Genomic DNA, 25631 nt, shown 5'->3' on the forward strand with positions numbered 1-25631 from the left:
ACCTACAGAGTCTGGGATCCCCACACCGCTCACCTTTGCACAAATATCTACCCTTAGACTGGATAACAGAGAGAGAGAGGTAGAGAGACATGGGAGATTGAGACAGGATAAAAAATTGCTCCTCTGTATGTCAGTGTGTGTTTGCACGCGCTCATCTCAATCTCAATCTCAATCTCAATCTCAATCTCAATCTCAATCTCAATCTCACACACACACACACACACACACACACACACACACACACACACACACACACACACACACACACACACACACACACACACACACACACACACACACACACACACACACACACACACACACACACACACACACACACACGTTCTCTAGCAGTGAGATGCCTGCCAACCAGAACCACTCAGGACAGAACAATGAGCACCAATTAGAAGAAAAACTTCCTCTTTACTGCTCGTCCTCTCAGTCTCCCCAAAACAACCAGAAAAACTCCTCAACTGGCCAAAGCTCTCAATAAAACAACTATTCAATAAAATAAAAAGCAGCAATCCCAGACAGTCCTAAAAACTCCCTAATAGTACATGTGTTGTTGTGTCCTGTCTCGTTCCTCCAGCCGGTCTGATGGTTTATTTCAATCAGCTGTGTTTGTTTTTACAGAATTCCACAGTTTGGTGCCGTCTGTCAATCTGCCCAAACACACCATGTCTCTGTCCTGCCAACACACATAGCCTAAAAACCACCCTATTGGTCAATTGTCTGCCACTCACTAGGTTACCTAGTGACTGTGTGTGTGTGTGTGTGTGTGTGTGTGTGTGTGTGTGTGTGTGTGTGTGTGTGTGTGTGTGTGTGTGTGTGTGTGTGTGTGTGTGTGTGTGTGTGTGTGTGTGTGTGTGTGTGTGTCTACTCACCAGGTCACCATGGTATCAGATTCTGTCAGGAGGCAGGATCGGTCATCAGGGTTCAGGATTCTAGGAGTCAGGATCATCTCTGCCTCCACTGACACTACAGGACGAGCCCTACACACACACACACACACACACACACACACACACACACACACACACACACACACACACACACACACACACACACACACACACACACACACACACACACACACACACACACACACACACACACACACACTTAATCTCACCGTTGTAAACTAGCAGCCAATCTGATACATGAAACAATGTAGTCTAGCCAATCAGATAATTAGATATCTTACCTGTACACCGACACCTCCCCTTTACCAAATGCTCCCACTATCAGATCTACAGTGAAAGAGAGAGAGAGAGAAAGAGAGAGAGCAATACAGGGAGACTGCATGAGCTTCAAAGAAACGCACAGATGGGACTGATTTCAAGGTCTCCAGCAATCTTCATCAAGCACAGACCTCTCACGTTTTACACACACTGACACAGATACACACACATGCACAAACACATTTAGTCTGTACCAGCTTTGAGTAGTGAATATAACTATTTTTGCAGCACTATTTTGGTTCAGAATGTAACTATCAAAATAGGAACACAGTGTGTGTGTGTCTGTGTGTGTCTGTGTGTGTGTGTGTGTCTGTGTGTGTGTGTGTGTGTGTGTGTGTGTGTGTGTGTGTGTGTGTGTGTGTGTGTGTGTGTGTGTGTGTGTGTGTGTGTGTGTGTGTGTGTCGCAACGGAGAGACCCCACGGCACATTCCAGCTCCATTAGAACATTCCCATTGGTCCAATCAGAAACCTCTGCTACACAACAAGAACATTCCCTCACCTTACTATAATCATGTGCCTTATACAACCAGTCAGTCTATAGCAGCTACACAACTTGTCCAGTGCTCTACTCAGTTAATTTGTGTTTATGTGTTTTGAAGATGAAGAGTCTTAATTGGGTCTTTGTTTAAAATAGAGCTGCACTTTAATGAGTGTGGTCATGGGAGACATACCACTCTCTCTCTCACACACACACACACACACACACACACACACACACACACACACACACACACACACACACACACACACACACACACACACACACACACACACACACACACACACACACATTGACTGAAAGTCTGAAACCGCAGTGGGAAAGAGACTTAATCAATACAAGCCTTCCCTGCCAGACACACTAAGCTAACACAACGCTAACACAGGACTGACCCCCAACCATAGATCTAGCTAGTCCTGTCACTGGAAGACAGAGGTTAAGCTAAGCTCTGAAGCTGATACAGCACTGGGACTGAGGCTAAGACAAGTCATGCTAATATCAATGAGGCTGAGGGTCAGAGGCTAAGATAAGTCATGCTAATATCAATGAGGCTGAGGGTCAGAGGCTAAGTAAGGTAAGTCATGCTAATATCAATGAGGCTGAGGGTCAGAGGCTAAATTTACTCATGTTAATATATCAATGGGACTGGTTAAGCTCATTAGTTCTGACCTCTGCAGTTCTGTTTGAAAGAGTTCTGAGCTCTCTAGTTCCATTGGTCTAGTGAATGGGGAAAAATGTGGTTTTGAAGACACGTGACAGAGAGGTTGTTTCTAGTTTACTAGTAACAGTCAAGTCGAGAAATCCTCCTCAGATAGCCTCTAATCTGTTGGGAATATACATACCTGGCTATCCATCAAATGAAATGCTGAGATGCTGATAGAGGGCTAGAGTGTGACACACCCATGCACACTGTGAGTGACATCTGTTTAAATGGTTAAACTATTAGAGTCAAATAAGATCTATTGAGTGTGTGTATGTGTGCGTGTGTGCACACATGCATTTGCCTCTGTATGCGTGTGTGTTCTTGTGTGTGCGCGCGTGTTTAAGTGAGCGTGAGTCTAAATTGAATGTAGGAGTGGTCCATCTGTTTTTGCTGTCAGTGAGAGTGCCTTAGCCTGCTGGTCCTCTGAAACCACAACATTACACCCTAGCCCCCAGTGTGTGTGTGTGTGTGTGTGTGTGTGTGTGTGTGTGTGTGTGTGTGTGTGTGTGTGTGTGTGTGTGTGTGTGTGTGTGTGTGTGTGTGTGTGTGTGTGTGTGTGTGTGTGTGTGTGTGTGTGTGTGTGTGAGAGAGAGAAGTGGGACCTCTAGCTGTCTGTGGGGTACGGGGGCAGTTGGAAAGGTAGAGGTGAGGAGGGAAGGTGGAAAGGGGGAAAGGAGGAAGAGGGGGAACGAGGCAGAGAGGAGGAAAGAGGACAGCAGCTAAAGCACTTGGCCTTTCAACCACAGTCTGTAAAAGTCATCAGAGCTAAGGTGTGCTTTCAGCAGGCAGATCTAACCGCACACACACACACACACACACACACACACACAAAGTACAGTCCAAACATCAGCTCAGCCTCAGGGACCCAAACTTCCAACAGAAGAATGCTGCTCTCATTCCAAAGTCCTGGATCTGTCCGTCTTACACTCCAACCCCACTACTCCGTAGGTGTATGTGTGCATACGTGCGTGCCAGTGGAGGCTGCTGAGGGGAGGACGGCTCATAATAATGGCCGGAATGGAGTGAATGGAATGGCATCAAACAACTGGAGAACATGTGTTTGATGTATCTGATACCATTCCACAGATTCCGCTGCAGTCACTACCATAAGCATGTCCTCCCCAATTAAGGTGCCACCAACCTCCTCTGGTGCGTGCCTAAGTGTGTGTGTGTGTGTGCGCGCGAGTGCATGTTCCTCCCATAGGTACATCTGTACTCCTTACCCAGCCGTTCTTTTCCCTCTGAAAAGTGCTACTGACACAGAGGCTGATTTGGGGTAAATAAAACATAGCCTATGGCACACTTTCCCCTTCCAAGTCAATCATATTTCCACACTGATAAAAACATGCCTGCCACCACTGATTTGAGGTTAGTATGTAAACACACGCACATACAGGCACACATTTGGAGTAAGTGTACCTTTGGGGTATGCTGAGTAACTAAACCTCTAGGCCAGTCCGGACTCCCTGCTCTGAGAAATATGGCTGCCATCCAACGTTTACACGACCTGTCAGAGACTGGCTGCTTCAAACTTCTGTATGAGCTCTCTCTTTAGAACCAGTGTTCAGTGTGTCCACTGTCAAAGTGTTCAGTGTGTCCACTGTCAAAGTGTTCAGTGTGTGTGCGTGTGTGTGTGTGTGTGTGCTGTGTGTGTTTTCTGTTCAGTAGAGCTGAGTCAGTGGGATTGCTGATTGGCAAGTTAAATGTCTACAGCATTTGATCTCTACCGCTGAACATAATTCCTGCCATCAGGCCATCTGACCCCTGACACACACACAAAACTGACCTTAACCTTAACCCTAGGAGTGGGAACAGCAGAGCTTCCCAGGGTCAGTGTGCGTCTAGCAGGCTGTAACCTCTGTGCACTAGGGACATCTCCTGCTTTTCCTGACTGATTGCTCTCTCTGACTCTGACCCAGTCACTTCTCCAGGGTTAGTTTAAATAGGAACACTCCTTCCAAGAAGCTGATGTGCAACCTTGTTGTGAAAGACCTCAAGGCTTGTGTTGCCTCTGAGAGATGCCGTCTAGACTTGAGCTTGGTGGGTTAATGCAGTCTTGAGGCGTGCAGACAATCGAGGTTTGATACCCAGCTGGACACATGAGTCTCCTGGTAGAGACACATGACTGTATCCATCAGGAACACTGATCCATCTCTCTAATCCTCCCGCCCTTCTCTCTCTAAGAGTAACATGGGTTTTGTACCTATAGGATCATACAACTTCACCTATAGAAACAGACTTATGCACACAAACATATGCACAGAAACACACCGTGAAACAGGCGCACAGATGCCTTAGCAGTCCTCCCATAAGGATGAAACATCTGAAGGTCCTTTACCAAAGTGTGACTTTACTAACATATTAACGACAGACTATATGTGTGTGTGTGTGTGTGTGACCGAGTGTGTGTTGGCTATGCCACCCGGGAGCTTTCCCTCGACTACCAGAGCTTTCCCAGAGGGCCTTAGAAAGCCTGAGTTACAACACGCACGCGTGTGTGTCTGCATGCTTTTATGTATATGCATTGTGTTTGTACAGTGTGTGTGACTGAGTAACTCGATGTGGGGTGATTCTGTATATGGTCTGGCTTTGGTTCATAGCCTGGCACAGACTCAACACATATACTCAGAGGCCAGTGAAATTGATCACAAGCCATGCAGTGCATATGTGTCTGTATGTGTGTTTGTGTGTGTTAGCGTGTGTGTGCGTGTGTGATGTTTTCATTATAAAAGATTTCCTGTTTGTGGGATGGAGAGATCAGAGGACATCTGTTGTTGTTACAGAAAGAAGACAATATGGAAAGAAAATAAAAAATAAAATAAGAATTCATACTTTTCATCTGGGTCTATAGAAGTACACAGACTGAACTATGCTGCCTTTAGAATGGCTGCCTTTCATCTGGGTCTATAGAGGTACAAAGACTGAACTATGCTGCCTTTAGAATGGCTGCCTTTCATCTGGGTCTATAGAGGTACAAAGACTGAACTATGCTGCCTTTAGAATGGCTGCCTTTCATCTGGGTCTATAGAGGTACAAAGACTGAACTATGCTGCCTTTAGAATGGCTGCCTTTCATCTGGGTCTATAGAGGTACAAAGACTGAACTATGCTGCCTTTAGAATGGCTGCCTTTCATCTGGGTCTATAGAGGTACAAAGACTGAACTATGCTGCCTTTAGAATGGCTGCCTTTCATCTGGGTCTATAGAGGTACAAAGACTGAACTATGCTGCCTTTAGAATGGCTGCCTTTCATCTGGGTCTATAGAAGTACAAAGACTGAACTATGCTGCCTTTAGAATGGCTGCCTTTCATCTGGGTCTATAGAGGTACAAAGACTGAACTATGCTGCCTTTAGAATAGCTGCCTTTCATCTGGGTCTATAGAGGTACAAAGAATGAACGATGCTGCCTTTAGAATAGCTGCCTTTCATCTGGGTCTATAGAGGTACAAAGACTGAACTATGCTGCCTTTAGAATGGCTGCCTTTCATCTGGGTCTATAGAGGTACAAAGACTGAACTATGCTGCCTTTAGAATGGCTGCCTTTCATCTGGGTCTATAGAGGTACAAAGACTGAACTATGCTGCCTTTAGAATGGCTGCATTTCAGCTTGGTCTATAGAAGTACACAGACTGAACTATGCTGCCTTTAGAATGGCTGCCTTTCATCTGGGTCTATAGAAGTACAAAGACTGAACTATGCTGCCTTTAGAATAGCTGCCTTTCATCAAGGTCTATAGAGGTACAAAGACTGAACTATGCTGCCTTTAGAATGGCTGCCTTTCATCTGGGTCTATAGAAGTACAAAGACTGAACTATGCTGCCTTTAGAATGGCTCCAAATTGAAGGGAAAACAAAGGGATACAAAAGTTTAACTTCAAAACATTTTCAAATCACCTTTTTAAACACTCACACAGCAATTCAGACTACCACTGACTGAACATGTAAATACAGACACAGGCTTTCCCTTCAGATTGCTGTAGTGTGGCATGTTCATCTGTACCATGACATCACAAAAGAGGAAGTCTCTCCAAAGTAATATCAGCCACATGAACATGTTCTTCTGAAGAATTGGAGGCCTGTGTCAGCTAGAGGCCTACAACACTATGGTGAAATATCTGGCAAACAGACTAAACACTTTCAATGGGAAATTTAAAAAAATGTCAACTTCATATTCACCATCTTCAGCACCATCCCAACATGAACATATGTGTAAATGGCACGTTTCTATGTTTTGTAGCAAAAATAATAAAGAAAATAAGTGTTTCCAATGACATCATCAAACAATTAGTAGGCAATTAGTAGACAATGCCTACTCATAATTGGTTAAAATCACACGATGCACACTGATGATGTCATTGGAAACACTTATCTCCCTCATATCTTTTTTTCTCCACAAAACATGGAAACACTATTTTCACATACGCTGATGTTGGGGTGGTGCTGGAGATGATGAATATGAAGTTGAAACATTTTGACATTTCCTTTAGATGTTTTAGTGCACATGCCCCCCCCCTCCCCCCTCTCTCTCTTCCTGGGACAGGACAAGAAGTCCTCAGAGAATCGTCGTGGCAACAGCTCTGTAACCCCACTACCCCTCCTGAGTAACGACTTCACCAGAAGAAGGGAGGAGAGAAGTGAAACGGAAAAAAGAGGATAAAATAAGTAAGGTGCATGGGAGTGTACCAGGGTAATGGTTGTTGTCCAGGTCTCTGTCCCCCCTCAGGGTGAAGCCGTAGCCGGAGAGGCCACTACTGGAGGCCCAGGCTCCATAGAGCTCCTGGCTGAGGGTTAGGCCGCGGGCCGTCAGGTCTCTCTGGCCATTGTAGATCAACACCAGGCCACTCCGGTCCTCCCCACCAAACGGACAACCCACCGCCACGTCTATCAGACAGAGAGTGAGGGGGGGGTTATGACGGTAGGAAACACAGATAGAAACACAAAACCAACTCCAGTATGAGTTATAAGGCTGGCCTTCTGAAGTGAAGTCATACAGCAGACCAGCTCACATCAGCAGGAGAGAGGGATGAGAGAAAAAGAATGAGAGGGAGAGGGATGGTTTAGACATCATCAAGTGAAAGCCCCTGAGGGAGAGGTAAAGAGACTACCTAGGACTCTCTCTCTCTCTCTCTCTCTCTCTCTCTCTCTCTCTCTCTCTCTCTCTCTCTCTCTCTCTCTCTCTCTCTCTCTCTCTCTCTCTCTCTCTCTCTCTCTCTCTCTCTCTCTCTCTCTCTCTCTCTCTCTCTCTCTCTCTCTCTCTCTCTCTCTCTCTCTCTCTCTCTCTGTCCAAATGTATATGTCAAACATGTAGAACTGTCTAATAGGCACAGGCAGGAGATTCTGGGGCAGTGAGCAGCCGATGGTTACCCTCCACCAGTGATTGCCAGGTGTTAGTCCCCCCCCACACGCACCGCAACTCCCCACCTACATCATGTTCGCTGTAGGGAAAAATGGAGTTGAAAACTACAAACAGAGGGTTGTCATGGTTACACTGCTCTGTGATTATGAGGGAGGTAATCAGAGACACACATACACAGATATACACACACTACTGTATGATAAGGAGGGAGAACATCACAGTGTCTCAGACTCTAGTCTCCATTGTGGCTCAGACAGCTGGAGTCTCTGGCTCCATTCAAGCTCCATTCTGGCTCCGCTTGCGCTGCAGTTTCCTGAGGCTAATGGATCCTCTACTGATCTGTCCTGTGTGTGATCACCTCCACATTCCCAGTCTAACCCAGCCACACCCTGGCTGATGTATCAACCTAAGGACAAAAGCCTTTGAGTTCACTCAATGCATGTGTGTGCGTGTGTGTGTGTGTGTGTGTGTGTGTGTGTGCAGGCTTATCAAATCAAACTTAATTTGCCACATGTGCCGAATACAACAAGTGTAGACCTTACCGTGAAATGCTTACTTACAAGCCCTTAACCAACAGTGCAGTTCAAGACGAGTTAAGAAAATATTTACCAAATAAACTACAGTAAAAAAATTATAAAAAGTAACACAATAACATAACAATAATGAGGCTATATACAGGAGGTGCCGAGTCAGTGTGAAGGGGTACAGGTTAGAGGTAATTTGTACATGTAGGTAGGGGTGAAGTGACTATGCATAGATGATAAACAGCGAGTAGCAGCAGTGTGCAAAACAAATGGAGGATGTGGGGGTGGGGTCAATGTAAATGGTCCGGTGGCTATTTAATTAATCGTTCAACAGTCTTATGGCTTGGGGGTAGAAGCTGTTAAACCTTTTAAGGATCGGCCCTTTTTTCAATATTCGCCTAAAATGACATACCCAAATCGAACCGAATGTAGCTCAGGCCCTGAAGAAAGGATATGCATATTATTGGTAACATTTGAAAGGAATGTAGGAGAATATAACACATTAGATCTGATAGAAGATAATACAAAGAAAAAAAACTGTTTTTTAGTACCATCATTTTTGAAATGCAAGAGAAAGGCCATAATGTATTATTCCATCCCGGGTGCAATTTAGATTTTGGCCACTAGATGATCCAATGAACTATTGCATTTCTGTTCAAAATGTTGTGTCAAGACTGCCCAAATAAGCCTAATTTGTTTATTAATACTTTTTTATGTTCAAAACTCTGCACTCTCCTCAAACAATAGCATGGTATTCACTGTAATAGCTACTGTAAATTGGACAGTGCAGTTAGATTAACAAGAATTTAAGCTTTCTACTAATATCAGATATGTCTATGTCCTGGGAAATGTTCTTGTTACTTACAACCTCATGCTAATCGCATTAGCCTACGTTAGCTCAACTGTACCACAGGGGACGCACCAAGTTTGGAGCCTTTTGGTCCTAGAATTAGCACTCCGGTACAGCTTGCCGTGCGGTAGCAGAGAAAACAGCCTATGACTTGGGTGACTGGAATCTGACAATTTTATGGGCTTTCCTCTGACACCACCTATTATATAGGTCTTGGTCAGATGCCAAGCAGTTGCCATACCAGGCGGTGATGCAACTGGTCAGGATGCTCTCGATGGTGCAGCTATAGAACTTTTTGAGGATCTGGGGACCCATGCCAAATCTTTTCTCCTGAGGGTGTCACGACTCCCACTGAAGGTGGCTCCTCTTCCTGTTTGGGCGGCGGTCGTCGTCACCGGTCTACTAGCTGCCACCGATCCCCTTTTCCTTTTCTGTTTGTTATGTCTTATTGGTTGCACCTGTTTCTTGTTTGAGTTTTGATTCAGGACTATTTAAGCCTGTTAGGCCCCCCTGTTTTTGTGCGAGCTTGTTCTCTGTTAGTCAAGGTTGTTGTGTGTTGTGCTCCCTGTCTGTTTGTGCCCTGTTGTTAGTTGGACACTTACTTTGATATTCGCCTGTTGTTTTGGGGCCTGTGTTGTGGATGCTGCAATAAAGCCTGGTTTTCCACATTATCCTCTGCTCTCTGCGCTTGACTCTGCACCCACCACTCCAGGCTGTGTGACAGAGGGGGGGAAATATTTTGTTGTGCCCTCGGCACGACGGCCTTGGTGTGTTTGGACCTTGATAGTTTGTTGGTGATGTGGACACCAAGGAACTTGAAACTCTCTACCCGCTCCACTACAGCCCCGGGGATGTTAATGGAGGACTGTTCGGCCCACCTTTTCCTGTAGTCCACGATCAGCTCCTTTGTCTTGCTCACATTGAGGGAGAGGTTGTTGTCTTATATGTGCGTTTGAGTGACTGATTGAGTTATGCCTCCCCACTGATAGACATTGATTCAGGTTTATTGATTTAGTACTGATGATGATGATGGTGTGGAGGGAGTGGAGGGAGAGTGGCTCATTTTAAGAACATAAACACATACATAAATAACTAAGTAGGATTGTTATCATATGTTCACCAGAGAAATGCCTGAGGCTCCGAAAAGCATTTGGGCTCCAGACCTGAACGTGTTTGAGTGAGTGTGTGTGTGTGTGTGTGTGTGTGTGTGTGTGTGTGTGTGTGTGTGTGTGTGTGTGTGTGTGTGTGTGTGTGTGTGTGTGTGTGTGTGTGTGTGTGTGTGTGTGTGTGTGTGTGTGTGTGTATATATGTGTGTCACAGAAGGTTGGTGGCACCTTAATTGAGGAGGACAGGCTTGTGGTAATGGCTGGAGTGGAATGAGTGGAATGGTATCCAATATGTGTTTGATGCGAATCCATTTGCTCTGTTCCAGACATTATTATGATCCGTCCTCCCCTCATCTGCCTCCATTGGTGTGTGTGTTTAAAAAGCAATCACAACGAGAGGCAGAATGAACTCTGGGCAGCGGGACAGAAACTTCCAGATCTTAGTTGACATCTGGAGATTAAAAATAACTCTCTCTCTGACAAACACACACACGCGCACACACCTCAAACCCTGCTCATCAGTACAGGAAGTGGGGGAAGAACTCCACAAGGAAACACTAACACCGCAATTTCTGATTGGCTGAAGAACCTTCGGTTTCCCCCATCGGAGCATCTGATAAGATATCCGCTCTCCAAGACCAAACAACCAGAGATGAAGAGGAAACATATAAAAACCTCTGGGAGTGGACACTGAACAGGAAGAAAGAGAGGGGAAAGACACACACACACACACACACACACACACAGCTTACCGTTGTATCCGTCCTGGTTGAGGTCTCCTAGCGGGGCGATGGCAGTGCCAAAGCGTCCAAAGGTGTGTGTTCCCGTCAGGAGAAGGGGCTCGGAGAAGGTGAGCGGGGAGTGCTGGAGGTACAGGTAGACACGGCCCACCTCCTTGGGTTTACTCTCCCTCTCTCTCTCCATGTAGAGAGGTGCTCCTACCAGTACATCATCATACCTGGGGGAAAGATACACAGCTTTAGAATACACACACGCAGAGGGCAGCACACACACACACACACACACACACACACACACACACACACACACACACACACACACACACACACACACACACACACACACACACACACACACACACACACACACACACACACACACACACACACACATAGCTTAGTGTGTTCTACAGACATGTCAGAAAGGATGTGGTCTGGCTCCAGAAATAGAGTTCAGTAATCAAAATCAGAGAACAAGCTACAGCTGGAACACATACTAACAATCCTGTCCCTCTCGTTCCCCCCTCGCCCACTCAACTGTCTTCATTCTTAGCTCGGACTAAACAATTATTTCACTGCAAGAACCATGAAGATCTGTAGGGACAGGAAGAGAGGGAAGAAGTGGCAAAGTGGCAGACAGAGAGAACCGAGAGAGAAAAGCTAAGCCCCTTAAATTGAAAATGAAATTGAGAGAGCGAGCGAGAGAGCGAGAGAAAGTGATAGAAAAAGTGAGAGAGACAGACAGACAACTCACCCATCTCCGTTGAGGTCAGTAACGGCCACAGAATAGCCAAAGTAGGAAGCCATCTGACAAAACATTTCACAACATGACTCTACAGTCAGGGATGTACAGCAGTGCTATAAAGTAGTCAGGTAAAAGATTAATAGCAGTATGTGTGTGTGTGTATGTGTGTATGTGTATGTGTGTGACGTTACTGTGTGTTACTGACCTGCTCTCCTGTGAAGTTCATGATGAATGTCAGATTAGTGGAGTTAATCACAGCTACCTGAAACAGGACACAAGAGTCACACACCTAATACGGGTACACACAGGCATCATGCAAACACATTCACAGGATGTAATGAGCTGAAATAGAAACAGAATTCTTCAGCCCATCACCATTGCCTTACCCCCTCCCCTCCTCTGTTCCGTACCCTCCATTTCCATAACCCCAGATGTGGGGGAGACAGAGGGGTTGGGAATTCCTTCAAAAGACCTACAACAACAACCACATGGAGACAGCCAGGGGCTACACACACTCACCCATAAACATGTGCACGCACTCACAAAGTTAGAGAGACAAACACATACACAAAACACCAACAAATGTAGAGAAACAGACAGGCGGACAAGCAGACGGACGGACATACACACAGACAGTCGCTCGGAATGACAGACAGAGAGAGGCAGACAGAGGGAAAGACACATGTGCAGACACTTAACTCCCTGGCCCCCCCTCCTCCGCCTCTCTCTCAGGGGTGTCAGGCTGGTTGTCCTCCCAGGTCTGAGAAGCTTAACGTGGGCTGACAGCTACTCTAGTCTCATCAGGCCAAACAGACCTAACCCTGACGCCCACTGACCACAAATGTGAGGGCTACCGGCCCCAGAGCCTGTTGACACAACCTCACAGTCTTGTCTGCTCTGAATACATCTCTATCTAGGTTTCAGTGTCTGTCAGTGTGTGCGAGTGTGTGTGCGTGTGTGTGCATGTGTGTGCGTGTGTGTGAGCAGGCAATGAGCTGTGTGTTAGAGGTGAGGGGTCATGTGTGTGTCAGGGAAAGGGGTCAGGCTGGGTCAGCTCTCATGGAGAGGAAGTTGTGTGTCATTTAGGAGAGTCCAGGACACACACAAACACACAGAGATAGGACTGTGTTGTGGTCAGAGTGGGGGGAGTTGTTGTTGCTAAGCGATAGTAACTCGGAATGGAATTCTACTTTGGAAACATTTCCTCTCTGGACACACAGGAATTTAAAAATTCAATACTTACATATACTGTGTGTGTGTGTGTGTGTGTGTGTGTGTGTGTGTGTGTGTGTGTGTGTGTGTGTGTGTGTGTGTGTGTGTGTGTGTGTGTGTGTGTGTGTGTGTGTGTGTGTGTGTGTGTGTGTGTGTGTGTGTGTGTGTGTGTGTGTGTGTGTGTGTGTGTGTGTGTGTGTGTGTGTGTGTGTGTGGTTGTGTGTGGTTGTGTGCTGTTGTACATGCGTGTGATTCTGTACTTACATATCCAAAGTTCTGTGCCCCTCTCGGAACACCAGCTATCAGCTCTGGAAAGGAGAGAGGAACACACATTACATCACACTGCCTGCCTGCTTTTCTGTCTGCCTGTCTGGATGCCTGCCTTTCAGTGTGGCTCTGTCTCTAGGCCACCCTGACTGAAGACACTAAAAGCTGAAGAAAGATAGAGAGGGGTTTTGATATGAGTACCTCCCCCAACCCTGTTCCCAGTACAGACCAGACCACAAACCCAAGCCAGCAAGCTCCAGCTTTAAGGAATTCAAAGATGAGACCACAACCAGCCTACAACCACAATAAAATCATAATACAACCATGTGTCAACCTTTGGTTTGGCACTTAGTGCCATGTTTTAATTAGGAAGATGTAGGAGGCAGAACATATGGTTTTGTAGCAAGTTACATTTCTTGGTTAGTTTGCAGTGTAATTACTAGTTAGTTACGGTTCATGGGAGTAGCCTCTGAAACCCTGCAAGCACCAAACACACAGAGATGAAAGTGTTGTATTTTACCTTGCTCTGAGTCTCCTGTGAATTCCCCCACTGCCACAGAGTAACCTGCAGACAAGAGAGATATATTAGTGAGTGAGCGTGTGAGTGTTTGTGTGTGTAGATGAAACTGTGTGTGTGTGTGTTACCTAGGTAGCTGTCGTCATGGGTATCAGCTGCAGCGTGTGTGTGTTTCTCTCCAGGGACCCTCCTGAGCACGGCTTTCAGAGAGTAACCATTCAATATCTCTGCTACGCCTGCAGTCATCACCTGACCTGGAGAGAGAGGTCAGAAACACACAATGGTCAACTAACAAACAGGCCAACCCCAGCCCCAATGGGGAGCAATAACTTCTGCACTGTCAGTCTATCATACACACATGCACGCCCCTACACACACTTTCCTGCCATTTGTTATGAAACTCACAGGTATGAGGTGCTCTTCCCTGAGGAACACTGAAACACCCCGTTAGCAGGAGTTAGAATGACACACACATACACACTTTCTCTCTCTCGCTCTCTCTCTGCTATTGTAGCAAATGCTGTGCGATGGAGAGGGAGGTCAGACAAACATAGGCCTACTGCTTTATCTCCAGCTGCCCTCAACCTCACATCAATCCTCCTTAATGTGGTGGGTCCTGGCAGAGAGAAATCGCCCCTGTCTCAGACTCCCACTTTTCCTAACTCCCTTCAGACTTGGACGCTAAGCCTAAATACAGACGCATACCTACACAGACCCTAACCCAAGTCACAGACTTACAAAGACAGACCTTCTACTCAGACAAGACAGACCCTCTTCACAGACCGTAACCACAGACACAGAAACAGACCCTCTCCACACACACACGCACACACACACTCCACAGACAGCTCTTAACCCTAATTACAGAGACTCTGCAGACTTCCTCATTACTGATAGTATAAGAGGTTCCTTCAGATCCTCTGATAATAAGCTGTATAAAAGGCTTCCCATAATAACTCAGCATAATCACCTGTGATAATAGCTGTATATTAGAGACAATAAACTCTCTGCTCAGAGCTTTTATAAACATCTAGAGGAAGTGTTTAAACACCAGGAAGCTGAGCCAAGCTGAGGGCAACGACATGCACACACACACACACACACACACACACACACACAAACGCTTATACACACAAACCAGGGGCATAGAGAGATCATAAACCACCTTCAACAAAGGATTAATACAACATAATATGAACTCATAAAAATACTCACTGACTATCCATCTCTCTGTCTCTCTCTCACCCACTTCTGTCTCTCGCTCCATTTTGAAGGCATATTGTAACATCTGCATCCAACTCACACCCTCAAACACGTAGATCCCCTGAACGCAGCTCACTCTCCAGATCCCAATCATCTGAATTCTGATCACCTGTTCACACACCTGTATGTCATTATAACACACTATTTGGTTCAGTTCTTTGCACCCCATCACTGAGGTATTGTTTGTTTTGTGACACACGTCTTTCTGCGCTGGTTTTCCCCGTGATTTACTCCTGCCGTATATGATAGTCTTTGCCTGCCTCACTAACGACGCCTTCTGCCTATTCCCTGCCTGCACCTTAGCCTATCAGATTTCCTGTCATCTACATATTGCCTGATCTCCCGTACTACGTTACCAGCCTTTTCACTGCCTGTACTGTTGCCTTGTTGGACCCCCTGTGTATGACCTTCTGCCTGCCCCTGGACCCAGCTACCTGCCTCCTCCTGTGGTCCTTTACAATAAACACCTGCTACACCCTGCGCTTGAAACCAGCTCTCTGTCTACCATCATATTCATTACACATATGGCAGACATAGTAGGCAGTTGTTGTTGTAAAAGCATGTTCCTATCCTCTTTCGTTTTTCAAATGAATTAAGCAACTGGAGCGATAGGGCACAGAGGTTAACATGATGTGACTGTGATAAAAGGAGGAGCGTTTACTACCCTGTATTAGTAACTGTCTCACATAAACACACAAATGCACACTTGCATGCACACTCACCGTCACACACACACACAGCTGTGTGCTAATATCACCTCAATGAAGATAAGCAAGGAGACATCAGGACAGGAGAGACAGGAAGAGTAACCCCTCCCACCATGCCCCCCACAGCACACACACACCCACACACTTTCCAACTTCAAGGTCCACTGTGAAGCAGGTGTCTGCCCTCCAACACACACTAATTATCATGGCGAGTGAGAGTTCCTCCACACCCCATTTCCCTCTGATCAGCACATTACAACTGAGACTAGACTCACTCAAACACTTCCTATCAGAGAGAGAGGAGGCAGGGGCTCTCACTCTACATTGTCCTAATCTGGCTTCTCCTGGGATCAAACTGCACACCAGGAATGAGAGAAATGAACTGGAGCAGTGCTTAATCAAATACTATGTGAATCTGGGTCTGGTGCAGGAATGTGCCTTCACCGTGCTGCTAAACTCATCTCTTTCTCCCTCTCTCTGCCTCTTTTTTGCAATTCTATTGTTTCACATGGAGTGAGCTAATGTTACCTTGCCAGTAGAAGCTGCCAGGTCCACCCACCACCAGTGTCCCCTCCTGAGGAAGATAAAGTCTGGGTCAGTCCAGGGTTAGGACTAACTTCCTCAAGACTGGACAAAAGCTGAATTTAAAGTGCATTCGGAAAGTATTCAGACAGGTTATTAGATATTTTTGCAAATGTATTAAAAATAAACAGGCTGAAATACCACATTTACATAAGTATTCAGACCCTTTACTCAGTACTTTGTTGAAGCACCTTTGCCAGCGATTACAGCCTCGAGTCTTCTTGGGTATGATGCTACAAGCTTGGCACATCTGTATTTGGGGAGTTTTTCCCATTGTTCTCTGCAGATCCTCTCAAGCTCTGTCAGGTTGGATGGGAGCTTCGCTGCACAGCTATTTTCAGGTCTCTCTAGAGATGTTCGATCGGGTTCAAGTCTGGGCTCTGGCTGGGCCACTCAAGGACATTCAGAGACTTGTCCCGAAGTCACTCCTGCGTTGTCTTGGCTGTGTGCTTAGGCTTGTTGTCCTGTTGGAAGGTAAACCTTCGCCCCAGTCTGAAGTCCTGAGTGCTCTGGAGCAGGTTTTCATCAAGGATCTCTCTGTACTTTACTTTGCATCTTTCCCTCGATCCTGACTAGTCTCCCAGTCCCTGCCGCCAAAAAACATCCCCACAGCATGATGCTGCCACCAGCATGCCACACCGTAGGAATGGTTCCAGGTTTCCTCCAGACGTGACACTTGGCATTCAGGTCTAATAGTTAAATCTTGGTTTCATCAGACCAGAGAATCTTGATTCTTATGGTCTGATAGTCCTTTAGGTGACTTTTGGCGAACTCCAAGCAGACTGTCTGGCCTCTCTCATCTTTTTAAGTGGGAGAACTTGCACAATTGGTGGCTGACTAAATACTCTTTTGTCCCACTGTAAGTGACGATACTTAATCTACCTGTGTCAAACCAAATTCAATGCACTTTAAAGGCCCAGTGCAGTTAGAAAAATGATATTCCTGTGTTTTATATATATTTCCACATTATGATAATGCCATATTAGTGTAAGAGCTGTTTGAAAAGACCATCTGAAATGTCAGCCTATTTTGTTGGGATGTAGTTTTGGCCTGCCTGGTGTCATCACCAGGTAGTACATTAGTTAATAGAACAATAAGAAAGTCAGTTCCAAAACTCTCTGCCAATAACATGTCATTTCCAGTTTTCCCCTCTCCACTCAGACCACTCCCAGACAGTTATAGCAAAATTCTTGCTTTGAACTTGCTCTTTGCTAAGAAGCTGTTTTTGTTTATTTTTACCCTTTTAATCGGAAACAATCACAGTAAGGTACTTCATTGTTACCCAAACATGTTTTAATATTCAGATAAAAATGGCTGCATTGGACCTTGAACTGGCCTAGCTCATCCTGATTTACCTGTATACACAGATTGATAAACAGTGAAGAAACAATCATAAAAGACAATGTCTGTGTGTCTGTCTGTTTGTTTCTCTCTCTGTGTGTGTGTGTGTGTGTGTGTGTGTGTGTGTGTGTGTGTGTGTGTGTGTGTGTGTGTGTGTGTGTGTGTGTGTGTGTGTGTGTGTGTGTGTGTGTGTGTGTGTGTGTGTGTGTGTGTGTGTGTGTGTGCACTGTCTTCAGTCATCCATGTGTACTTCCTGTTGAAAATGACAGCTTCCTGTACAAGAGGGTACATTGAGCAGAGAGGCAGAGGGTTCAGATGTTCACATGAGCAAGGCCCTCTGTGATTGAAACAGACAAAGTTGCATGCCTCCTAGCTCCCTCCCCTCTAACCCTGATTGTGTGTCTTTCTATAGCCCTGAGAAGGGAGGAGTCAGACAAAGAGAAAGTGAGGATGAGGAGGGAGGCTGTTATGACAAACAGGTCTTTTTACACACACGTCTCGGAATATGTTGACTCGGCTGTGCTAGTGTGTTAGAAAATAACTAAGGGGTTCTCTCTGTATTGAGGATGTCATGACATGGACAGTGATGAGGATGTCATGACATGGACAGTGATGAGGATGTCATGACATGGACAGTGATGAGGATGTCATGACATGGACAGTGATGAGGATGTCATGACATGGACAGTGATGAGGATGTCATGACATGGACAGTGATGAGGATGTCATGACATGGACAGTGATGAGGATGTCATGACATGGACAGTGATGAGGATGTCATGACATGGACAGTGATGAGGATGTCATGACATGGACGGTGATGAGGACGTCACGTGGGTAGTGATGGTTGTTACCTTGGTGAAGTCCACACTGAACCCGGCCTGGCAGAAACCCTGTCCCTCCGGGTCTGGATCATCTGACAAACACAATCACACACCATATCAGATCATTGTTTCAACCCTCCTATGATGAATTGTTATTAGTTGAAGTGTTCCACAAAGTCTGACCCTGGCCCTCCAAGTAGCTCGAACTTTACCTCTCCACTATTCCATATGTCCAAACTCTATGTGGAAGAAATCAGAGTGTGTGTGTGTGTGTGTGTGTGTGTGTGTGTGTGTGTGTGTGTGTGTGTGTGTGTGTGTGTGTGTGTGTGTGTGTGTGTGTGTGTGTGTGTGTGTGTGTGTGTGTGTGTGTGTGTGTGTGTGTGTGTGTGTGTGTGTGTGTGTGTGTGTGTGTGTAAACCTGGCTGATAATGAATCATTCCCCATGTTCCAGAGGCACCCCGAGGAGAGGTGAAATGAGTCGTAACTACTCACACACACGCACACACACATACTGACTGCTATGTGTGTTAGCTGGAGGTCATAAATCCACATTAAATTCTAAACAGGAAGCTCCCAGAGAGAATTGTTGAAATACACACACTGGGTTGGAAACATTACAGATACTGAGTGTGTGTGTGTGTGTGTGTGTGTGTGTGTGTGTGTGTGTGTGTGTGTGTGTGTGTGTGTGTGTGTGTGTGTGTGTGTGTGTGTGTGTGTGTGTGTGTGTGTGTGTGTGTGTGTGTGTGTGTGTGTGTGTGTGTGTGTGTAGATAGATATGTGTATGTGTGCGTGCGCAGGTGTGCTGGGTTTGTACAGTAGCATTGTGCGTCCAACCCCCTTGGGACCATCACGTTGATCTCAATAAAAACTGTCCAGTAGAGTAGAATGTTTTATGTTTTCCTTTTAGGTTGTTTGATGTCGATGTTGTAGAATATCACTGACAACATAAAACAAACCCTTAAATAACCTCCAGAATCACTAAAACACCAGACGGGTGTGTGTTGTGTGTGTGTGTGTGTGTGTGTGTGTGTGTGTGTGTGTGTGTGTGTGTGTGTGTGTGTGTGTGTGTGTGTGTGTGTGTGTGTGTGTGTGTGTGTGTGTGTGTGTGTGTGTGTGTGTGCGCGCGCGTGTGTGTGTCAGGATGTTTGTGTAGAGAGTCAATAATAAGAGTTGTGCATTAGGTTGGACGGTATTCAGATTTTCATATTGTCATACCTTCCTTCTCTAATACTGGGATTTACAATATTACCGGCATAGAACACAAGGGGGGTATAAATACAAGAAAAGCCCATTGGGCCTCTATTACCAGAATGTTAATAAAATTTGCACAAACTAATAGCAAAATTACATAGCTAAATGCTAACGGGCGAAAATGAACATAAACTAATTGCAGACAGGCAAATAAAGCTCATAAAGTTATCCAAGCATAGCAAGTAGCTACCAAATGTCATTTTCAGTGAGTGTGGACGTTTCCAAGCAAAAGTAAACAAGAGATGTTGTGCAAATGAAAGGTTGTGATGCGTGCTTTTCTAAAAGAAGAGCAGCATGTGTACACGGAGTAGATGGGGGGGATGAACGGGGAGGAAACAAAACATTGGTAGAAGCACAGGGAAAAAACGGCAGCTATACAGACAACTCATCCAGAGCTCTTTGACTTCTGGCAGAAAGCCATTATTTAGCAGTGATTTGCATCCAAGTGTAACTTCATCACCTCATGTGCGCTGCACAACAGAGACTCGCCAATAGATATAGAAAGTTATGGACTCATCAGCTCGCTTTCTCCCGTGGTGCTATTAACAAACAGACACGTGACTGGCTCAACTGTTCTGGGGAACTACTGTAAGCTTCATCTAAAATATTGTGACAGGTTAAAATGAAGAACGCAATCTGCTTTATCTCCTAAGGTATTGCACAAGTTGACTGCAGGTAATAACTTAAAAAGTTGCTACAAATATTCAAATTAATTGAAAAACTTTTGTTTTGACAGTATTGAAAAACCATCCCGTGGCTTTTTTCCAAATACACCAGGACACCAAGACTAGTTGTGTGTTCCAGTGGGTGTTTACAAATGGCCACCTGATAGTGACCTTAGTGTGTGTGTGAACTCACTGGTCCTACAGGGTGAGTATTCTGCGTAGGCGCTGAAGTTCTGCACGGCAACATAGCAGGTTCCTACCGGGTCCTTCTCACCGTTCACCTTCACAGTACGCCAGTGGTAGAGAGGAGCACAGGCCTAGACACACACACACACACACACACACACACACACACACACACACACACACACACACACACACACACACACACACACACACACACACACACACACACACACACACACACACACACACACACACACACACACACACACACACACACACACACACACACACACACACAATACATGTATATGACTGGTTCAAAGTGTATTAGTTAGTCGTTGCACTGGTGGTTTACATCTATGACGGGTTAGACAGAATATCATTCCTCACCACCACTTTGCCTTTGTGAGTTCTAACTGAGGCTCCAAACCACTGGTGAGACTTGAACTCCAGAGGCTCCCTGGTGCCATTAACCTTAATCATCCTGTTATCTATAGAGAGAGATGGGGGAGGGAGGAGGGAAAGAGAGAGAGAGTTTTATTACGGCATCAATCAACCTGGCCCAGCCCTAATAGGTCTAGTCTCTGTACAACATGGGTCAAGCCTGCCTATACACCATGGAAGGCCCAGATTTGTTAGCTAACTAACGTAACATGGACATCACTAACTTTAAAAAAATAATGTTTCTATTGACGTTTCTAGAAATACACCTTGATCTTTAATGTCCATTGTCATGCACAAAATGTGCATTACTGTGTGTGTGTGTGTGTGTGTGTGTGTGTGTGTGTGTGTGTGTGTGTGTGTGTGTGTGTGTGTGTGTGTGTGTGTGTGTGTGTGTGTGTGTGTGTGTGTGTGTGTGTGTGTGTGTGTGTGTGTGTGTGTGTGTGTGTGTGTGTGTGTGTGTGTGTGTGTGTGTGTGTGTGTGTGTGTGTGTTAGCCTGCTCCAATGCAGATCCTTTCCTGTGTTATTGAAGGCCAGCTGGGCCTGTTTAGAGAGACGGAGTCTCTACGCCTCATAAGGCACCAGCAGCCTACACACACACACTGAAGACTGCAGTTTCTCCCGGCCCATACTAGACGACAAGGTAAGAAAGAGATGAGCTAATTATGAAATTTGAGTGAGCTATCCCCATATGTCTTGTGTCATGTTTTGTCATTAGCATGACCTCAAGCACACCTGCACACTGTTCCTAACCCTTAACCCAGTAAGTGGCTACTTCTCTTCCCTTTAACTGCACCAGGCCAGGCGCACCACTGCCATGTCACTGATCACCATAATGCACCCTCTCTAGTCTAATTTGCTTAATTCCTTCAATCTCTCTCTCCTTCCCCCTGTATGGCTCTATGTGTGTGTGTGTGTGTGTGTGTGTGTGTGTGTGTGTGTGTGTGTGTGTGTGTGTGTGTGTGTGTGTGTGTGTGTGTGTGTGTGTGTGTGTGTGTGTGTGTGTGTGTGTGTGTGTGTGTGTGTGTGTGTGTGTGTGTGTGTGTGTGTGTGTGTGTGTGTGTGTGTGTGTGTGTGTGTGTGTGTGTGTTAGCCTGCTCCAATGCAGATCCTTTCCTGTGTTATTGAAGGCCAGCTGGGCCTGTTTAGAGAGACGGAGTCTCTACGCCTCATAAGGCACCAGCAGCCTACACACACACACTGAAGACTGCAGTTTCTCCCGGCCCATACTAGACGACAAGGTAAGAAAGAGATGAGCTAATTATGAAATTTGAGTGAGCTATCCCCATATGTCTTGTGTCATGTTTTGTCATTAGCATGACCTCAAGCACACCTGCACACTGTTCCTAACCCTTAACCCAGTAAGTGGCTACTTCTCTTCCCTTTAACTGCACCAGGCCAGGCGCACCACTGCCATGTCACTGATCACCATAATGCACCCTCTCTAGTCTAATTTGCTTAATTCCTTCAATCTCTCTCTCCTTCCCCCTGTATGGCTCTATGTGTGTGTGTGTGTGTGTGTGTGTGTGTGTGTGTGTGTGTGTGTGTGTGTGTGTGTGTGTGTGTGTGTGTGTGTGTGTGTGTGTGTGTGTGTGTGTGTGTGTGTGTGTGTGTGTGTGTGTGTGTGTGTGTGTGTTGATAGATTGTATGCGTGGGTGTCTGTCTCTTATGTCGCTGGTTTGAACCTGTATTAATGAGGCTACAGTAACCTTAGCCATATACACACACACACACACACACACACACACACACACACACACACACACACACACACACACACACACACACACACACACACACACACACACACACACACACACACACACACACACACACACAAATCCAAATCTGAAGATCTAATAACAAGCAGACATCCCCTCCTTCCCCCCTCTTATCCCCTCCAGTCTCACAGTCTCAGAGGGAAAATGAATTCCCATGTGCTCACAGTTTAGCCCCCCGAGCCCGCTGACTGCTTCTTACACACTCACACTTTACCCCTCCCCCAGGATAATTGAGAGTGTGAGAGAGAGAGAGAGAGAGAGAGAGAGAGAGAGAGAGAGAGAGAGAGAGAGAGAGAGAGAGAGAGAACGATAGTGGAGGAGTTATTAATCTCTATGAAATTGATTGCCCATCCTATCAGAATAGACGAGTTAGTGCAACAGGAAGTAGTTATTCAATAAAGAAACAGAGGTGACAGGACCGAATTCCAGACAGACAGATGCATTCAGCCACCACCCACCGACATATCCTTCTCATAGACATGAATAGTAGTTATTTTTCTATGGCCCTCTTCATACACTCCAGCTGACAAAGACCATGTGGATCATAACACAGACACAGACACAGACACAGACACACACACACACACACACACACACACACACACACACACACACACACACACACACACACACACACACACACACACACACACACACACACACACACACACACATTAGTGTGAGGGCGCTCTCTTGTGTTCTGTTATTTGTCCGGATGTATGTAAGTGCATCAGGTGAAATTACACTTCTATCAGGAACACAAAACACACATGTACAGTTCTTCTGTGCTCCTGAAACCTGAAGCCAACCACATGGGCAGGAGTTAACCCCTTCATACTCACTCATTAACTTTGTGAGAGCAAAACTAGCACATACACACACACACACACACACACATCATACACACAGGTACACCGCATGGTGTAACTCACTGGCGTTGTCGAAGGGTATCTGTGTGCAGCTGTAGGGTTGCTTGGTGGGGTCAGGGTTTAGGGGATAGGGACAGTAGTAGACAGCTCCTCCCTCTATGATGCCTGGCTGGGATGTGTTGGCCTTGGGTGCTCCCACCAATACACTCAACCTGCAGGGACAGTCATGACAGAGATATAATGCCACTAACCGAATGTTCACACACAAAACTTAAGAGAAAGAAATAGTCTTTAACACACAAAGACCCACACACTCTGAGAGAGAGAGAGAGAGAGAGAGAGAGAGAGAGAGAGAGAGAGAGAGAGAGAGAGAGAGAGAGAGAGAGTATTAACATATTCGTTGGGCAAGACCCATTAATATTTTAGTCATTTAGCAGAAGCTCTTATCCAGAGCATAGAACTAAGGAGCTGAAACAAGAATCATGATAGGAGCATCTTGGTAATAAAACAGCCCTCAGTTTGTTTACAAATCCCAGCGCTCATCACAGTCAGCACAGAAAGCACAAGTACAGTAGGCTACTAGCAATATGACATATTGTTTCCTGTAGTCTTGGTGGGCTTGGAAAACTCCCAACAGCTTACTATTCTGTAACATTTGTTACTGTATTTGTGTTCACTTGCAAGACGAATTTCCTGTTGAAATAATGATATTTTATTCTACTATTTTATTAGGAGAATGAACCCATCTCTCTGTCCGGACATGTTGTTTCGGGGAATCCAAACTTAATTCACATTAACCCAACATGAACCCGCAGTCCTTTGTAGGCTGTTCCAAATGGAAATTAAGAACATAAAAAAATGCAATGTTTTAAACTGATAGTTGTGGTCTCGGACTGTTTCGGACTCACGTGCTGCTTTCGGGGGTCGGTCGGTAGAAGTCCACGGAGTAACCAAAGTAGCTCCCCTCTGGTCCTCGGTACACCGCAGGGCGCTCCGCATGCAGGTTGAAGCCCGAGACAACCGAAAGGACAGGCCATAGCACCGACACCACGCGACACAACATCCCACCAAATGCATACATCCTATAGGCACACATTAACACCTTCCCCGCAGCCAGACCAGTAGTCTATCACACCGCTCGAATCCCTTAGCAAGGAGAGAGATGATAGGCGAGATGGAGGGAGAGAGATGTTTCTGTCCAGCCAGGTGAGTTATCCCAAGTTGTGCGTGCCCGTGCGTTCCGCTCTCGCCGCTGTCTCCCACACTAGGCACTCACACACACTCTCCGCCGGGTCAGATCGCTTGATGCTCTCACTCACACACACTCTAAACTCCTCTACAGCCTGTAGCCAGACTCTCCTGTCGCTGCGGCAGCGCGCTTCTATTCTGTGCGCGCCCCCGTTGCACAACACTTCGACCCACTTCAAGACCGTACCCAGACCACATCAGAACGCGCGCCAAGGGGCTGCATCATAAAGCTATCGTTTTATATGGAGGGGAAAAAAGTAATTTTCTCCATTCGTAGGTTTGGATCGAGAAGCAATAATACTATAAAGTGGATGTATTAATGATTTCTCTCTCTCTTTCTTGCTCGCTCGCTCACTCACACGCACAATAGTCCTATAATATGGCATGACCTCAGTCAGTGTGGTGATACTGATTGAAGTCTGATATTACAGATTCGCGTTTCGCGGTGTTTTATTATTACACCGTTTATTCTGACCGCGCGGGTTTAATTAGGTGCGTTTCCTTCCATTAAAGAATAATCACCGGTAATTATCTTGCGTAATTATTACTGAGATCTAAAGTTAAACACGCCAGCCCGCGGACTAAAACTAAAGATGGGTTAGGCCTAACACGTTGTGTGTGTGTGTCTAAATGTGTTTGTGTGTGTAGGCCTATGTGAGTGTGTGTGTGTGTGTGATGGGTTTTCACCGCACGCGTTACCAGTCCCCTGTCCT

General features: G+C 45.8%; 1 protein-coding gene across 2 annotated transcripts in view; it reads right to left on the reverse strand.

The window, feature by feature from the left end:
- Positions 1–25034, reverse strand: part of LOC123997846 (integrin alpha-8-like) — a 59426-nt gene extending 34392 nt beyond the window's left edge. Inside the window, exons 1-16 of one of the 2 annotated variants that reach the window (XM_046302451.1) lie at positions 24579–25034; positions 23734–23882; positions 20969–21069; positions 20586–20709; positions 18507–18568; positions 16258–16303; positions 13888–14013; positions 13763–13807; positions 13240–13283; positions 11969–12025; positions 11773–11825; positions 11031–11236; positions 7126–7323; positions 1205–1250; positions 885–992; positions 3–58 (exon numbers count right to left, since the gene is read on the reverse strand). In XM_046302451.1, coding sequence (XP_046158407.1) covers positions 3–58; positions 885–992; positions 1205–1250; positions 7126–7323; positions 11031–11236; positions 11773–11825; positions 11969–12025; positions 13240–13283; positions 13763–13807; positions 13888–14013; positions 16258–16303; positions 18507–18568; positions 20586–20709; positions 20969–21069; positions 23734–23882; positions 24579–24766 — 1609 coding nt within the window. In that variant the 5' untranslated portion in view covers positions 24767–25034. The remainder of the gene's footprint in view (positions 1–2; positions 59–884; positions 993–1204; positions 1251–7125; positions 7324–11030; positions 11237–11772; positions 11826–11968; positions 12026–13239; positions 13284–13762; positions 13808–13887; positions 14014–16257; positions 16304–18506; positions 18569–20585; positions 20710–20968; positions 21070–23733; positions 23883–24578) is intronic. The other variant, XM_046302452.1, reaches the window with a different exon arrangement.
- Positions 25035–25631: the final 597 nt, after the last annotated feature.

Source organism: Oncorhynchus gorbuscha, linkage group LG15 (assembly GCF_021184085.1).
Source record: "Oncorhynchus gorbuscha isolate QuinsamMale2020 ecotype Even-year linkage group LG15, OgorEven_v1.0, whole genome shotgun sequence".
NCBI lineage: Eukaryota > Metazoa > Chordata > Actinopteri > Salmoniformes > Salmonidae > Oncorhynchus > Oncorhynchus gorbuscha.